The sequence below is a fragment of the Panthera leo genome, chromosome B2 (assembly GCF_018350215.1).
Source record: "Panthera leo isolate Ple1 chromosome B2, P.leo_Ple1_pat1.1, whole genome shotgun sequence".
Lineage (NCBI taxonomy): Eukaryota > Metazoa > Chordata > Mammalia > Carnivora > Felidae > Panthera > Panthera leo.
The window spans coordinates 416,480-435,014 of record NC_056683.1 but is presented as its reverse complement, the minus strand read 5'-3'; the positions used below and the strand labels follow the sequence as shown (position 1 = coordinate 435,014).

The following is an 18,535-nucleotide window of genomic DNA, read 5'->3' as shown; positions in this document are numbered from 1 at the left end:
TACCAGTAAAGAAATTGAATCAGTAATCAAAAATCTCCAAACAAACAATAGTCCAGGGCCAAATGGCTGCCCAGGGGAATTCTACCAGATGTTTAAAGAAGAATTAATACCTATAGTTTTGAAGCTGTTTCAAAAAATAGAAATGGAAGGAAAACTTCCAAATTCTATGAAGCCAGCATTACCTTGAATCCAAAATCAGACAAAGACACCACTAAAAAGACAATTACAGACCAATGTCCCTGATAAAAATCGATGCAAGAATCCTCAACAAGATATTAGCAAACTGGATCCAACAATACTTAAAAGAATTATTCACCACAATAAAACCAGATTTATTTCTTGGATGCAAGGTGGGTTCAATATTTATAAATCAATCAATGTGTTACATAACATTAATACAAGTAAAGACAAAAACCACATGATCCTCTCAATAGATGCAGAAAAAGAACTTAACAAAATACAGCATCCTCGTGTGATAAAAACCCTCAAGAAAGTAGGAATAAAAGGAACATACCTCAATATCATAAAGGCCATATATGAAAGAGCCATAGTTAATATCATTGTCAATGTGGAAAAACTGAGAGCTTTCCCCATATGGTCAGGAACATGAAAGGGATGTCCACATTCATCACTATGATTCAACATTGTGTTTGTAAGTCCTAGCCTCTGCAACCAGACAACAAAAAGAAATAAAAGGCATCCAAATTGGCAAGGAGGAATTTGAACCTTCACTCTTCGCAAATGACATGATACTCTATGTGGAAAACCCAAAAAACTCCACCAAAAAACTGGAGAAATGACATGAGTTCATCAGTTTCAGCATATAGAATCCACATACAGAAATTGGTTACATTTCTATACACCATTAATGAAGCAGCAGAAAGAGAAATCAAGGAATTTATCCCATTTAAAATTGTATCCAAAACAATAAAATATTTAGGAATAAATCTAACCAAAGAAGTGAAAAATCTATACACTGAGAACTACAGAAAGCTTATGAAATAAATTGAAGAAGACACCAAGAAATGGAAAAACATTCCATGCTCATGGATTGAAAGAACAAATATTGTTAAAATGTCGATACTACCCAAAGCAATCTACACATTCAATGCAATCCCAATCAAAATAACACCAGCATTCTTCATAGAACAAACAATCCTAAAATTTGTATCAAACCAGAAATTACCTTGAATAGTCAAAGTAATGTTGAAAAAGAAAACGAAAGCTGGAGGCATCACTATTCCAAACTTTGACCTGTATTACAAAGCTATAGTTTTCAAGACAGTATGGTACTGGCACAAAAACAGATCAGATCAATGGAACAGGATAGAAAACCCGGAAATGGACCCACAAACCTATGCCCAACTAATCTTTGACAAAGCAGGAAAGAATATACAATGAAAAAAAAGACAGTTTCTTTAGTAAATGATGCTGGGAAAACTGGACAGCAACATGCAGAATGAAGCTGGACCACTTTCTTACACCATACACAAAAATAAACTCAAAATGGATGAAAGACCTAAACATAAGACAGGAAACCATCCATATTCTGGAGGAGAAAACAGACAACAACCTCTTTGACCTCAGCCACAGCAACTTCTTACTTCACATGTTTCTGGAGGCAAGGGAAACAAAAGCAAAAATGAACTATTGGGACCTCATCAAGAAAAATGGTTCTGCACAGTGAAGGAAACAATTAGCAATACTAAAAGGCAGCAACCAACAGAATGGGAGAAGATACTTGCAAATGACATATCAGATAAAGGGTTAGTATCCAAAACCTATAAAGAACTTAGCAAACTCTACACCCCCAAAAAACAAATAATCCAGTGAAGAAATGGGCAGAAGACATGAACAGACACTTTTCCAAAGAAGACATCCAGATTGCTAACAGACACATGAAAAGACATTCATCATCACTCATCATCAGGGAAATACAAATCAAAACCACAATGAGATACCACCTCACACCTGTCAGAATGGCTAAAATTAACAATTCAGGAAATGACAGATGTTGGTGAGGATGCAGAGAAAGGGGACCCCCCCCCTCTTGCACTGCTGGTGGTAATGCAAACTGGTGTAGCCAGTCTGGAAAACAGTATGGAGGTTCCTCAAAAAACTAAAAATAGAACTACCCTATGACTCAGTAATTGCACTACTAGGTGTTTATCCAAAGGATACAAAAATGCTGGTTCTAAGGGGCACATGTATCCTAATGTTTATAGCAGTGCTATCAACAATAGCCAAAGTATTATGGGGCTCTGTGCTGACATTGTGGAACCTGCTTGGGATCTTTTATGTCTTCCTCTCTCTCTGCCCCTCCTATACTCATGCTGTCTCTCTCTCTCTCTCTCTCTCTCTCTCTCTCTCTCTCTCAAAATAAATAAGTAAAACTTAAAAACAATAAGAAATTTACATAATGTGTCCAGATACACGGTAAATAAATATCAAGTGCCTTTTAATATATCAGAAATTAGTCAGGAAATATGATTTTTAAAATAACACTTTGACAATAGCAACCACATACAAAATAGACCCTAAAATAATGTCATAAAAATGTGTATGGCCTACATATGCCATACATGACAAACTTTGATCAAAATGACAAGTTTACCAAAGAAGGCTTGAATAAATGAAGAAATACATCCTCTTTGTGGATGGAAAGTCTTAATTATATAGAAATGCCAGTTGTACCCCCACATTAATAAATACATTTCACACAGACACACACACACACACAGATAATAACCAAAGAATGGAAAAAGTCCAAATGTCCATCTACTGATGAATAGACAAAGAAGATGTGATATATATACACAGTGGACTATTACTCAGTGATGAAAAAGAATGAAATCTTGCCATTTGGAAGAATGTAGGTGGAACTAGAGTATATTATGCTAAGCAAAATAAGTCAGTCAGATAAATACAAACATCATGATTTCATTCACATGTGTAATTTAAGAAACAAACAATATAAACATAGGGGAAGGTGAGCAAAAATAAGATAAAAACAGAGAGGGAGGCAAACCATAAAAGACTCTTAGAGAACAAATTGAGGGTTGCTGGAGGGGAGGTGGCAGGGGATGGGCTAAATGGGTGATGGGCATTAGGGAGGCCACCTGTCGGGATGAGCACTGGGTGTCATATGTAAGTGATGAATCACTAAATTCTATCCCTGAAATCATTATTACACTACATGGTTAACATAACTTGGATTTAAATTTAAAAAAGAAATTTGAAAAAACAAATTAATATTAGGTCTGATAGTCTTGTGTTTTAAAATTATGGGACAATAAAAAACACAATGAATCAATATGAATTATTTTATTTCTACTTAACTTCATGGATGCCATGCATTGTTTAAGTGTTATGAAAAATAAGCTTTTTATAAAGGAAATCTCTCATGAGTTAATCTACAGGGGACAGTGCTTGGCTGAATTCCATCTCATTGGAGAACTGAATGGACAATAAAGAAACAGCAATCCCAAAGCTCTGGCCCAGAGCTAAGGAAAGGTAAAAACTGGTTTCCAGAATTTCTATCAATATTAAAATGACATATCTCATCTGAATTCATTTACACAACAAATTTTCCTTTGCATCATCTGAATGTTCTGTCCTGTATACAAACAAGAAACTACCATCTTGAAAGAATCCCATTGTGAGAAGTCTTTTGGTGGTAATCACTAATCAGTGATTTCTCTAGGACAAACAGCACTGCACTCATCACCTGAAAAAAAAACAAAGGAGGCAGAAATCCTAGCAAACCTTGTCTCTACACTTCCACATGGTGTACTCCCTCCACCCCTTCCCACACTGAACTGTATGTGCTAACCTGTGGCTGTGTGTGCAGTCGGCCAGCATTCAGAATGCTGGGCATCATGCTTGGTGCTGGAACTCAACAACATACCTGGACCAGCTTTCGTGGACCACCTTTCACAAGCAGAATCTGTACTTCCAGTTTAGAAGGAGGTTTAAAAGTCCTTTAGTCTGGCCACTGGAATACCCTGCACAATTATTTTCTAGGTGATAATCCAGCCTAAGATTGAGCTCTGCATGGATGGAGCACACCTAGTGCTAGAAAGGGTGTGGGTCACTGGCTTTAATCTCCATCGCTGGCAGGACAGCTGAGCTCAGGCACCTCCAGCTCCTAGCTGTGTGAACACTAACAAGTTATAACCTTCTCCTCCTGAGGGAAAATAACAATACCTTCCTCAAAATAAAATTGTGAGCATTGAGTGAAGTGATGCATTGAGCCCCTAAGGAAGTGTAGAGTACATCATTATAACAAGAAATAGTAGACATTACTATTTCTGTTGTTATGTCATGTATTTGGTCCTACGTCCGCCCTTGGAAACCACAGGTAAAGTTTGCTCCCTCTTCTATATAAAAGACTTGACTGCGTGAAACAGTGACTCTCCAGACTACACTGGTACATTTCATTTCTTTGATTTTCATATAATATGGACTTGATAACAGTCATTTAGGTGCTAGCAAGTCAGTGTGCCCTACCATCCAGTAGGATTTTGTCCTTTCACTGTCATGGACTGAGAGACTTCTCTCGTTAAAAGAACTCAGAAAGTCAGCATCACAGATGAAGCAAACACCTCTCCTGCAGTGATCAAATTAGCTGCTAAAGGAAGCTTCACAGTTTACGTGTGCTTGGGCTGCCCCCACCCCAAGCGAGGACACAACCTTGTCTGCCTCCCTAAAATAGAGCTCCATGAAATCCTTAATTTCTTATCTTCCCAACTGTTACCTACAGTTTTCCAAAAGCTATAGTTGAAGAAGATCATAAATCTATGAGTTAAGAGAAAAGAAGAGAAGCAGTAGGAAGGGGAACAAGGAGAAGAAAACCAATACTTGCCTGTAGTAGAACAGAAAGTACAGGAGTAGATGTCAAAACTCAAATCCCTGACCCCTATATGACACTGCTTTTCCTTTGCCTTCAGAATTTATGTTCAAGAAAATCCTGCTGAGGTTCCTTGAATTAATTTTATTAATATGGTAGGATTTCCCCCACACACACAATTTCTCTTTTAATTTAAACTCTTAGCTTATTCCCTATGGTTTCATTTCTTAGACTGAAATTTTGTCTTCCATGATCTGTATTCATGCAGATTGATGGCTGTTTTTCAGATAAAGTGACAAGGAAGTTTCATGTAAGTAGGAGGCCTTTGTGATAGCTGTCATCACAATTCAACTCATAAGCACTAGTGAGGAGCTGAACTCCCCTGTATCCCACTCTGAGAACCAGATTTCGCAGTTTAGGCAAAATTATGCATTTCATTTATTTAGAATAAGAACTTTCATAATAATATAGATCTAAGATATGTAAGCTATTACTTGATAGACATGAACCTGTCCATGTTGGTTCATTGACACTGACTGACAATGAGATCAATGGGAAAAGCAAAGGCCTGACGTGTCATCAGTTCAATATTTTATAGTGTCTCTACCATGTGCTGTGCACTATTCTATGTGCTGGGGAGACATTAGCGAACAAAACAAGCAAGCATCTCTACTCCCATACAGTTTACATTATGGGGAGAGAAGATAGATAATGAATAAATAAATTATATAGTATGTTAGAAAGTAGACTAGGATCAGGGAAACTGGGAATGTTGGATGTAGTTTATAGCATAAACTAGGGTCACCAGAATAAGTCTCATTGAAAAATGACATTAAGCAAAGACATGAAGGAAATGAAGGGTTGGGGAGAAATGGACTGTGTTCAAGGTAAGGAAGCAGGGGGAGCAATGCAGCCAAAGAAGGAGAATGGCTGGTGGAATTCAGTCCTAACAAGGAGGTTGATGGAGCTATTTCAGAGCTAGTGGAGAAGAGTGTAGGAGGAGAGGATGTTATCAGAGAGTTAATAGGAGTACAAATCTTACTGGATCTCCCATGCCATTGTAAAAACTTTGGCTTTTTCTTCAGAAAATACTTTCAGATTTCCCACTAATAAGTATCTCTGGGAATAAGTCTCTGAGGTCAAGAAAGCTTCCTTCTTCAGCCCAGCCACTTGTAGTCCCAAGAGAAATGCAGATTAATAATGTTCATCTCCCAAGCTGTATCTTCTCTACCTTCAGACACAGTATCACCAATGCAGTCAAAGGGTCTGGATCCTCTAGAATGTCATACTTTCTCAGTAAGATCATTGGGGAGAATACATATTTTTAAGGGCAACACTCATGGGGTGGAGATGAGGGAATCTAGGTGGTAAATATGGAAGGTAGCACCTGACAGAGTAAGGGGCTCAGATTTCAGAGAGGAACATAGTTGATGGAAACTCGGTCCTTGGGTCCAGATCTGTACTTGTTTCCAAAGCAGTATGTCAATCAGTCCCATTGTAAGAAATACCTTATGTGGTAAAGCTACCAACAGACATTTATAAGGACATATCTGGCAGGAAGTTAAATAGATGAGTCTAGAGGGTTGAAAAGATGGTGGAATTGAAAACACAATTTAGGAGCTATGTTTTTATAGATATTTAAAGCCTGGAACTGGAAGAAAGAGGCCAGAAGAGGCCCAAAAGTGAATAAGAAGACAGAGGAGGAGTCAACCAAGGAAGCTAAGAGAGAGTTCATCAGTGATAGCAATGGCAGAGCGTGGCAGGTCCTGGGAGCAAGGGGAAGAATGCATTTGGAGTAAGAAAAGAGGAATCAACCATTCTAAATCTTGCTGAGAGGTCAAGTAACTTAAGGACTGAGGACTGAGTGTTGGTATAGATGAGAGTATTTTCAGTGGCATGATTAGGGCAAAAGCATGATTGAGATTTCAAAAGAGCATGGGCCATAATGGACAGTGAGTGATGGAGGCAATTAACTTTTTGAAGGATTTGCCATAAAGCATAGAAAAGTAGAGGAATAGTTGCAGAAGGCTGTGGGGACAGGTTAGTTTATTAGGGATATCATCCATCTGAGGCTAAGGTTTTAGATGGCTGAGACCTCACAATTTTAGATAGTTAGGATCTTACATATTTTAGATGCCCAAATATTATTCAGATAACCCAAGATGAACTGGGATATCTGAGATTCAACATGAACTATATATTTTCCAGAAGAATTACTCAAAGTGGCTATAGTAGCACTGAGATTATTCAAGCAAAATCATCAAGAAGATCCAACCCGGGGAAAGATATGGAAACATTGAGAGGTATGGCCATATCTGGACAAAAGATGTGCTGTTTGTAACAGAAAAAAGAGTAAGGGAAGACTTAATCTTGTAAGAGAAGGACATCTTCCAGTTTTCATTTTTTTAAAAAGAGTTGAAAAAAATAGAAAAACTCATATAAGTATGGAGAATAGGATGCCCCACATTTTGAATTCAATTCAGCAGACAGGCAGGGTCAGCATTGCCTGAGGTTTGAGTGAGACAGAAATGCAAATTCTCATGTTTCACTCCAAAACTAAAGACAGTCTCTGGGGTGGAGCCCAGAAACCTGTGACTTACCTGGCTCTCCAGGTGACCCTTAACCATGTGAAAGTTTCAGAAACTCAAGTCTCAAGTACATAAAAAATGTTCTACATAAAGAGGGAAAAGATTTGTCCCTTTACACTAGACCACTCATCTATCAGAATACTTTATGATTAGTAGAAACAAGGAGGTAATTAGCACATACACAGAAAATGAAAAGGACACTGTAGCAAACACTTAGAGAGCAGTCATGAAGCAATAATCTTGAAACAGACCATACGCTCAGATGTGGGCTGGTGCTATACAGAACTACTAAAAAGAAAACATCATTTCTACTCCCAAGGTATTTACAATTGTTAAGAGAAAATATGTCATAAAAAGTAGAAAACACCTTAAGACAATATCCACTTAAGGGCTAGATCATCCTGTTTATATATTTCAAAAGATATAAAATAATGAGTGTTAGAATACTTGAGAAATGTGGTGGTGAAGGCAGTACATTTTCCACTGAGACCTGGAGATATTTGGACAAGAAGGAAAGACATCAGGAGAGAAGAGGCCTGGGGCTTTACGTCAAGGAAAGGACATGTAAGAAGGTAGAAGTGACCACGAGGTGGGCAGCCCAGGAGAGAGGGCACCGGGTGCTGGTGAGCAGTGGGAGCCCTGTTTTATAGGTGGGAGGGTCCTGCTGTGGAAGTTCTTGATAAGCAGGCACAGATGGACAGATGTGATGCAGTAGGAAATGAGATGTTAGAGGAGCCTGAGCATGGCAGGGCCGGGCCCAGTGCAGATGCTTTCAGCATGAATCACAGCAATCAGAGGGGGAGGTAAGGTGCTGATGGAATAAGCTGGGAGTGAGCTGACAGAAGTCCATAGGAGGTGACTGTGAAGATGGGGAAGACAGAAAGGAGCAAGACTTTGTAAGAAAATAAGTGTCAGAGCCCTTGGTCTGGATTTGCAGGATGAAGGAAGCAGATGCATCAATGTTTTCAGCCCACATCCTAGGAGGATACTGGAAGAAAGAACTTTTATTCACAAAGCGTTGACATGGAAGGGAACCACTTGGGAAGGACAGCATATTGCCCTCTCTGGCCTTCACTCTCCAATAATTAATATACTTGTTCACTTTGAGGCAAACTCAGTCTTTCATACGACAAACACTGGGCATTCAACAGAGAAGACAACTAGATGCGGTCTCTGCCACAAGGCACCGTCTGGTCTTAAGATGACTCCACCATCAACTAAATACCTTCAATAAATATTTACACAAGATGAATGTGATTACACCTCCTACATCACAACTGTAGTGAATGCTACAAAGATGCTATCACACGAAATAAAAGGTAGGTTTGGTTTAATCAAAGAAGCAAAGGAAATCTCCCAAAGAAAGTTACCAACGCTTTGAGGTAGGGAGATGAGCACAGGGACTCAGGGAAGGGAGGCCACGCAGCTGGGGTGGCAGGGAGCAGAAAATGCGTGATTCAAGGTGAAGTTGGTGAGATGCCACAAGCTCAATAAAAACTGAGCTCTGTAGGACATGGTTGGAATTTCTGAATTTTCAGAATACCAATGTCCTCCAGACACTTATTTGTAAACAAGGAAGTGATATAATCAGATTTTCTTTTTTGACAAGATTTTGGCTGCGCTGTGGAGAACACACTGATGGGGCAAGGGTGGGCATATTAAACTCTTTAGAGGCTCACTGTGCTTCAGTCACGACTGTGGAGATGGGCAGGAGCATTTACTGAGCTCCCACTGTGTGTGAAGCCCTAAACTAAGAGATGCAGCCTCTGCCTTCAAAGACTCATGCTTTTGTGATACAGATTCACAAACAAGTATTTCTACCATCCCACAATCCCAGTTTCTCTTTTACATGCAAAGAACTCCAGGAAGCCTCACTGTTCCCTGCCTTCTCTCATCTCTGTGCCTCACACTGTGACCCTTTTTGACGTACAGCTCTTGTACCTCCCATTGCTGTTCTAGGTTTTCGCTCATTCTCCATACCGATTGTTCAGGGGAACCCACTGGCAAGAGACAGGGTCCAGCGTTCTGTCTTCCTCGGCTCCCGATAGTGAGCAACTCCCCCTCATGATGGCCCCTCTCTTACAGCACACCAGGACCTAGAATGAACTGCAGCAGGACCCCGGACTTTGTCCTGGCAGGGCTGTCCAGGGGCCCAGGGAACAGGCCAGTCCTCTTTGGTGTCTTCCTAGTACTCTACCTGGTAAGCCTCTTAGGAAACGCGCTCCTTCTGCTGGCCATCGGAGCTGACGTGCGCCTCCACACTCCCATGTACTTCTTCCTCAGCCAGCTCTCCCTGGTGGATCTCTGCTTCACTTCCACCACAGCCCCCAAAATGCTTGAGGATCTATGGACCAGCCACGGATCCATCTCTTTCTCTGGATGTCTGTCCCAATTATATTTCTTTGCTGTTTTTGCTGATATGGACAGCCTGCTTTTGACTGCCATGGCTATTGACCGCTATGCTTCCATCTGCCATCCTCTGCACTACCCACTGCTAATGACACCTTGTAGATGTGGGCTGCTGGTGGGTGGGTTGTGGGGGGTGGCCCATTTTGTCTCTCTGGTGCACATCTTGTTTCTATCCCAGTTGTATTTCTATACTAACCAAGAGATTCCCCACTTTTTCTGTGATTTGGGTCCACTTTTTCGTCTTTCTTGCTCAGATACCCACCCTAATGAGATCCTAATGATGCTTCTGACCGGGTTGTTAGGAATTGGCCCTCTCCTCTGCATCATAAGCTCTTATACCCATATCTTCCAGGCTGTGGCTAGGGTTCCATCGGCACAGGGGAAAAAGAAAGCCCTGGCCACATGCAGCTCCCACCTCTCCATGGTCATCCTCTTCTACAGCACAGTCTTTGCCACCTACCTGAAGCCACCATCAACCTCTCGCTCTGTGGGGGCGCTGGCTGCTGCTGTCATGTATACCCTGGTAACTCCCACTCTCAACCCTTTCATTTATAGTCTGAGAAACAAGGATGTGAAGAGTTCACTGAAAAGGGTTCTGGGCATAGAGGGTTCATGGGATTATGACTAATCCCCATAAACAAGCACTTTGGAGAAAATCACTCTCCATATCATATTTACAAAGCAAGTCAGTTAACACTAAGGCTGGAATAGAGCATTACATAGTCTATGGGAAAGAACACTGAACTAGAAGTAAAGAGAACTAAAATCTAGTCCCACCCCGGGGCGGGGGGTGGGGAGGTTGTTTGTTTCTTTCTTTCTCTAGATAGATAGATATAATGGTAAGGATCTTCATTATTAATCTGTTGATAGAAATGGCAATGATAAAACAATGGCAGTAGGGATGGCAACAGATGATCAATTTTTGATAGTATTAGTGTTAGAAAGCAATTTAAAGAACAGTTAATCCAAGATAGATAGATAAATAGATAGACAGATAAATGCTTATATGAATACAGCATTTTTCTTTCTCTGAATGTCTACCCTTCAGCTGGATACTGGCTGCCACTGAACAACAGCATATTGAGGGTAATACACACACACATACAACATAATAAAATATATATATTTAGGTATATTATATAGATATGCTATACCTAAAGGGGTTTTCCCCATATAAGTTTTATTCATGACTTTAGTTCTGTAAAAATAAAGTTGTCTACAAATTAGTCAATGAATAGATTCTTCTTTCTCTCATAGACGGTCATGGTTGCTGCAGAGAAAGGGTTATTACATCATGTGATAAGAGATGACACTCTAGGGGTGCCTGGGTGACTCAGTCAGTTGAGCATATGACTTCAACTCAGGTCATGATCTCACAGTTCATGAATCCGAGCCTCATGTCAGGCTCAGTGCTGAGAGCTCAGAACCTAGAGCCTGCTTCAGATTCTGTGTCTTCCTCTCTCTCTATTCCTACCCCGGTCACACTCTGTCTCCCTCTCTCAAAAATAAATTAACATTAAAAAAAGAGAGAGAATACACTCCAGTTCAGTCACTATGACATGTCCGCTGGTCTCTCTCTACATACCATGAACGACGTTAAGGCAGAGAATACATGTTACATCTCTTTGTGGTTCTCCTGTGATCATGTGGTTGCACGTTATGCATTGTGTAGTGCCTGATGATTAATTCTGTTCAGAAGAACAACTCAAGCTACAATGGATTAGAAAGAACCCTAAATTGGGAAGACTAAACTTGACATTCTCAGGCTGGGGTTTCTGTTAGATGACCAATTCTTAGCCTGGACTTACTTCCTGGATCATCTAGAAGTCAATCCTGTGTTTTCATATCCAACCTAATGACCTGTCACGGCATATATTCAGAAGTTATTTTGAAATGAATGAATAGACAATCTGAGTTCACATCCCTTCTGGCTTCCCAAGCAGTTTCTCCTGGTCCCCAGGATCTGTGAACACAGGCTTTTTTCTTTCCCTGAATGTCCCCCCTTCAGCAGGATATTAGATGGCACTGAACAATAACTTATCAGAGGAAATCCAACCACTGGATGTTGTGAAGGTGAACAACAGAGGTCAAAAGTCCACTAAAGGATCAGGAAGCCAGTAAGGGTAACAATAATCCAGGGAATCAGTAGTAAAATGTAACACCAAGTTCATTCAGTGCTTAATTGGAGGACATATTATAGGATTCCTGAGAAGCAGAACCAAAGCTGAAATCTGGCCTGGGAATATTAAGTGAAGATAAAGGAGAATAGATGGATACAGAGAAACTTTACATCATAAGAATTGGTTTCTGAGAGCTAATAGAACCCCCTTTCTGAACTGTCTTTTGATTGTTATTGATAGTATATAACCTTGGCTAAAGGTAAGATGGGAAGAATAGAATTATGTCTCCTAAATTAAAAAACAAAACAAAACAAAACACAGACATATGACTTGTGTACCTTCCTCCATGAGTTGTGCATTGGTAAAGATCCACACTTGTGACCAGGGATTTTGGAACAAGGAGTTGACAGTAGCTGTCACTAGTCACTTCTCATGCCTGTCCAGCACCACAGCACCCATTACTATCCACCACCATCATTTCCCTCGTTACCTTTCAACAAAATATAAGCTAATTCTACACCATCTATTGAGCAATTTACTATGAAGAAGTTATTGTGAGAAGCACTGAAAAGGGTGATCCACTGGCACCACTGAACCTTAGATAGAGGTGCACTGTTTATTATCATAACAGTCTAGTAAAGTGTTTTCCAGAGCTCTTCCAGAGCTATTTTGGTCAGTCTGTAGTTGCTTATTGTTTCTGTTGTGTTTTGGCGGGGGCTGAGCATTGGGACCATCTAGCCCTCCATCTAACTGACATTATACCTTTTCTTTACATTGTATAAAAGAATATCCTATGTGATATAACGTATAATGTATTGACCTCGTTTTAATGATGAATATTTTTAATATTTCCATTGTTAGAGGCACTCCAAAGAAAGAAACCTTCAAAAGTTGTAAATCAAGGTTAAATTAATGTCCTGATAATGTCAGTACTACTATATTTATCCATCCAAATGTTAATTGTAACTCTGCATGCCTAAGTTTCCTCTGAGGCTTCCTTTTCTATGTGTTCAGTTTAGGTTAAGTATATATCAATAAGAATTGTTCTCCCTTAAAAGAACTTAATGCATTCCCAAATCCCCAACTAGGAATCCCAGATAAAATTCACTACTTCACTACAAAATATGTTCCCTCCTTATTCCTTCATTGAGCAAGATCTCATCTGCTCTGCCTCAGATAATGAGAACACAGAAGTCTCCTTGCAATGCCTCTCCCATGCTGTGTTCGAACCTGTGCAAAGGGAAACACATTCAATCCTCACTTTCTGTGATCTGATGGCATAATACAGTACTAATCCAGAATCATTTGTCCAGAACAGGCAAATAGAACAGTGAAACTCCACATCTACAGGCTGGAAGGTTAAGAATCTCACGATCAGAGACAGCTCAAGGATACACACTAAATTATCCTTAAAGGTTTTATGTTAAATAATAAGAAATTATTGGATTTGAGGACAAAAGACAGTTAAATATTAACATTACATACGGTTCAACCTATACATGGGCACAGATTATTCTAAATGTTTCATTCTAACTACAGCCATATGCTGAGTCTCTAACTGTTTTGAAAAGAATTCTTAGAAAATGTGATCTTTTAGGAATTATTTCAGTGAGTGCTCTTCCATAAACCACCTGCCCCATTTCCAAGGCATTAGCATTCACTAAAGTTTTCCATCAGGCTTCTCTTCTTTGGCAATCTGAAAGCGACTTTGTAGCATCCTCAAAGAAAAGGTTTCTGTGAAGCAGCAAATCCTAATCTCTGAGTGTCCCGACTTCTTCAAGCTGAGTTCCCTTTACATGAAAAACATAAATGCCAGACCTTGCTTTCATGAATTTTCAGAATGAAAAGACCTGAGGTATTCTTTCAGTTTGGGTGTCATATATCTATTCCTAATAATTTTCCATCCTAAAGCCTGAGGCACACCTTGTTAAAAGTGTGGGGCCCACCCACACAGCCTTTGCAGATACATCTGGGCTGCCTGTCCTGGCAGCAGTCCTCCAGGTCTCAATTAGCAAGTACAACACTGTATATCTTCTTAAAATACACCACGCATCCGCCAGGGACCAAACACTATCCAAAACAGGAAAAGAGAGCCACTGCAGACAACTGAATTGAAGGAAAAAGAGGCAATAATGCGACAGAGCACATGGAACTCACACCAGAGACACTCCATGGAAGTGCCAGCTCCTGGGAAACAGCAAACACCACACTGCGGGTACTTCAGGACTTCCTCATAAGGTAAGTGCCTACAAGAGCAGGAAATGCTTTGACTTTACTAACATACAGAAATAGACACAGAAAGTTAGAAAAAAATGAGATGACAGAAAAATAGATCCCAAATGAAAGAATAGAAGCAAACCACAGCAAAATATCTAAGCAAAATAGATACAAGGAATACGCCTGATAGATAATTTACAGTAATGCTCATAAAGATACTCACTGGACAGGGTGGGAGCCAAGATGGTGTAACAGCATGGAAGTTTTTTGTGTGTCTCGCGTCCATGAAATGCAGCCAGACCAACACTAAACCATCCTACACACCTAGAAAAGTGATCTGAGGATTAACACAACAAACTGCACGACCTGAACCACAGAATTCAGCAGGTACACGGCGAAGAGAGGTGAAGTGGGGAAGAGAGAAGCTGAGGCAGGCAGGAAGGTGCTTTTGCATGCAGAGATAGGACGGAGATGGTGGGAGAATACGGAAAAGCACGCATCCCCAAAAGCAGCTGGAGAGAAAGTGGAAAATTGGAAACAGCCACAGGGACTAAGCTAAAAAGGGAGAAAGGAGAAAAGAGACGGTTTAAATTCCATTAAGACCATAAACAGGGAGAGTGCAGAGTCTGCAACACCACAGCTCAATACCTGGTGGTTCTCTGGTGGGAAGGGTGAAGCCCCAGGAGCAGAGTGGGGTCTGGGAGGTTCTCAGGCCACACAGGGAGAAGCAGTTCCACTGCTGGAACGCCATTTGGTAGAGACTGTTGAAGCCAACTGGTCCCAGCAGACCCCAAAGAATGCCCACATTTGCTGGTACTGGAACAAGGTCTTTAAGGGTGAAGCCTGGTGCCAGATGTGTGTTGTGATTTTTCCATAATCCTTGAAATGCTGCTACTACACTATCTCGCAAACTTTTTTGGGGGTGGGCTGGCACCTGGCTGCTGTGTTGCATCCACACGACTCCTGAAACAATGCTACGGGCACCAGTGACAGTCACAACAAAGTTTATTACAATGAGAGGCAAGGCCGACCGATTGGGACCAACACTCTTGATAAGCATGTGGCCTCAAACAGCCGGGGTACAGAGTTTTTAAAGCCGATCACATCGTTTTATCATTATCTGGGAACAGAACAGAGAAACAGTTCCCAGATTAGTTAGAAACAGTTGCCAGATGAGTCAGAAACAGTTATTGAATGAGGTGATTATTTTAGACTTTCTGCCGCTAAGTTGCAACCAGTGGATCTGCTTGACCTTGTCTTTGATACTTTTTTGAGCTTTTGTTTCCTTCATTGGTAAAGCCTGATTCACAAGAGTATGAAGTATGATTTACAAGAGTAAAAGCAAGGCTGTTATCTTTTGACCTTCAGTGTCAAAACAAAGTTGTTATTTTTCAAGCTAAGTGTTAGCCTTACACTACAATTTAACCCTTATGGCAGGCTTGGGGCACTGGCAGCAGCAGGGACCAGCAAACGTTCCTGGGTGTGGCTAGCATTCAGCCATTGATTGGTGAGAGCCTCCCACAGAGGGGCTGAACGGGTCCAAGCCAGAGTCCTTAAGAAGTAAGGTGCCGAGGAGGAGCCAAGATGGCGGAACAGCATGGAAGTTTTTTGTGTGTCTCGCGTGTGAAGCTTTTTGTGTGTCTCTTTTGTGTGAAGCTTTTTGTGTGTCTCACGAAGAGCTGAACTTGGGGAACAAGAAGCCATGAAAGGTAGGGAACCCCTTTTGTGGGAGGAGAGAGGTCAGAGACTGGGAAGGGGGGAGCATAGAGGAAAAACACCCATCCCCAAAGCAGCTGGAGAGAAAGTAGAAAATTGGAAACAGCCACAGGAACTAAACCAAAAAGGGAGAAAGGAGAAAGGAGAGGGTTTAAACTCCATTAAGACAGTAAACAAGGGGAGCACAAAGGCTGCAACTCTGCAGCTCGATACCTGGTGGTGCTCTGGTGGGAAAGGTGAATCCCCAAGAGCAGAGTGGGGTCTGGGAGGTTCTCAGACCACACGGGAAAAGCGGTTCCACTGCTGGAAGGACGTTTGGTAGACACTGTTGAAGCCACCTGGTCCCAGCAGACCCCAGAAGGTGGCCACATTAGCTGGTGCTGGGGCAAGGTCATTAAGGGTGAAGCCTGGTGCCTGATGTGTGTTGTGATTTTCATAATCCCTAAAACGCTGCTGCCACACTGTCTTGCAAACATTTTCTGGGAAGGGTTGCCACCTGGCTCCAGTCTCAGGGCACCGGCAACAGCAGGGTCCAGTGGGCATTCCTGGGTGCAGCCAACATTCGGCCACTGTTCATTCGGCCATTGCTCGATGAGACCCTCCCACAGAGGGGCAGACCGGGTCAAAGCCTCAGTCCTTCAGAAGTAAGCGGCTGGGAAAAACAGCCGCGTCTGAGACAAAACTTGGGAGAGAGGTACTGCCTGGGGCCTGGTCACAGAGAGTGAAAACACGGGGAATGGATGAGAGCTGAAGACAGGACAGATGCATGATTGCTGCTCTGGGAGAACAGATTGGGTAGCTGGGTGGCGCCATTTTCACCATTCCCGCGCATGCGCACCTACAAGCGCTGCAACAATCCACCCCCGTAGGCTAGCAGCACCACCTAGGGGAGAGTGGAGAGATTACACCGAGCCCTACCCAACTGGGCCAAATTTGCTCTTCAAGAACACAAGTGAAGAGCTACATAGACTGACTTCTAGGGGAAAAAGAAGCAATTTCAGTCCTACTTCAATCTGTTAGCAGGTTCATCTATTCAATTTCTTTCTTTTTTTTCTTCTCTTTTTCCTTTTTCTCTTTTACACTTCTTTTTCTTGAATACAGAAAGAGAAGCAACTCATTTTTATTTTCAATTTTCATTAAAAATATATGTCTTTAATTTTTATTACTATATTTTTTACTTACATGTAAATTTTTTCAAATTCTAGTTTACTTCCATCATTTTATTTTAGTCTACTTCAGTGTACTCACTTTTTCAAATTTTCAAACATTTTTCTTTTTTTTCTTTTTTTCTTTCTTTTTCTTTTTTCTTTTTCCTTTCTTTACTTTTTCTTGAATACATAAAGAGAAAAGCTTCATTTTTACTTTCAATTTCTTTTAAAAATATTTTTATTTAATTTTTATTATCATATACTTTTTTCTTTTATGTAATTTTTTTTTCAAATTCTATCTTACTCCCATCATTTTATTTCAGTCTACTACAGTGTATTCACTTTTTCAAATTTTCAAACGATTTCTTTTTTCATTTTTTTTCTTTTTTATCTTTTTTCTTTTTCATTTCTTTTCATTTTTCTTAAATACAGAAAATGAAAAAAATCATGTTTCCTTTTAATTTTCATTAAAAATATTTTTCTTTCATTTTTTTCTCCTATATTCTCTAATTTTGGGTATATTTTTTCAAATTCTATTTTACCCACATCATCTCATTTTGGTCTACCTTAGTGTATTCATTTTTTCAAATTCTCAAACGATTTCCTCTTTTTTCTCCCCCCCCCCTTTTTTTTTCATTTCTCTAATCTGTCAAACTACTTTCAACACCCAGACCAAAACACACCTAGGATCTAGCATCATCTATTCGACTTGTGTGTGTGCTTCTAATTTTTAATTTTAATGTTTTTAAATTTTAATTTCTGTAATTTCAACTTTTCTACCTCATTAACTCCTTTTCTCCCTTCAAAATGACAAAGTGAAGGAATTCACCCCAAAAGAAAGAGCATGAAGACACGACAGCCAGGGATTTAACCAACACATATACAAGCAAGATGTCTGAACCAGAATTTAGAATCCTGATAGTAAGAATACTAGCTGGGGTCTAAAATAGATTAGAATCCCTTTCTACAGAGATAAAAGAAGTCAAAAATAGCCACAGAGATTAAAAATGCTATAACTGAGCTGCAATTATGGATGGATGCAGCAGCAACAAGGATGGATGAGGCAGAACAGAGAATCAGCCATATAGAGAACAAACTTATACAGAATAATGAAGCAGAAAAAAAGAGGGAGATTGAGGCAAAAGAGCACGAGTTAAGAATTAGAGAAATCAGTGACTCATTAAAAAGGAACAACATCAGAATCATAGGGGTCCCAGAGGAGGAAGAGAGAGAAATAGGGGTAGAAGGGTTATGTGAGCTAATCATAGCAGAAAACTTTCCTAACCTGGGGAAAGACACAGACATCAAAACCCAGGAAGCACAGAGGACTCCCATTAGATTCAACAAAAAGCGACCATCTACAAGGCATATCGTAGTCAAATTCACAAAATACTTGGGCAAGGAGAGAATCATGAAAGCAGCAAGGGAAAAAAAGTCCCTAACCTACAAGGGAAGACAGATCAGGTTTGCAGCACACCTATCCACAGA

General features: G+C 40.5%; 2 protein-coding genes across 2 annotated transcripts in view; one reads left to right on the top strand and one right to left on the bottom strand.

Annotated features, from left to right (window-relative positions):
* LOC122219326 (olfactory receptor 2H2-like) overlaps nt 1-18,535 on the bottom strand; it is a 254,348-nt gene that overhangs the window by 121,474 nt on the left and 114,339 nt on the right. The window lies entirely within an intron of this gene.
* LOC122219328 (olfactory receptor 24-like) lies at nt 9,539-10,523 on the top strand. The gene has a single exon (XM_042937500.1). It carries the CDS (start codon nt 9,539-9,541, stop codon nt 10,472-10,474), a length of 936 nt encoding a protein of 311 aa, XP_042793434.1. The 3' UTR covers nt 10,475-10,523.

Bases quoted from the DNA above. Each gene is read 5' to 3' on its own strand.
- LOC122219328 (XM_042937500.1), top strand. From the start codon at position 9,539: ATGAACTGCAGCAGGACCCCGGACTTTGTCCTGGCAGGGCTGTCCAGG.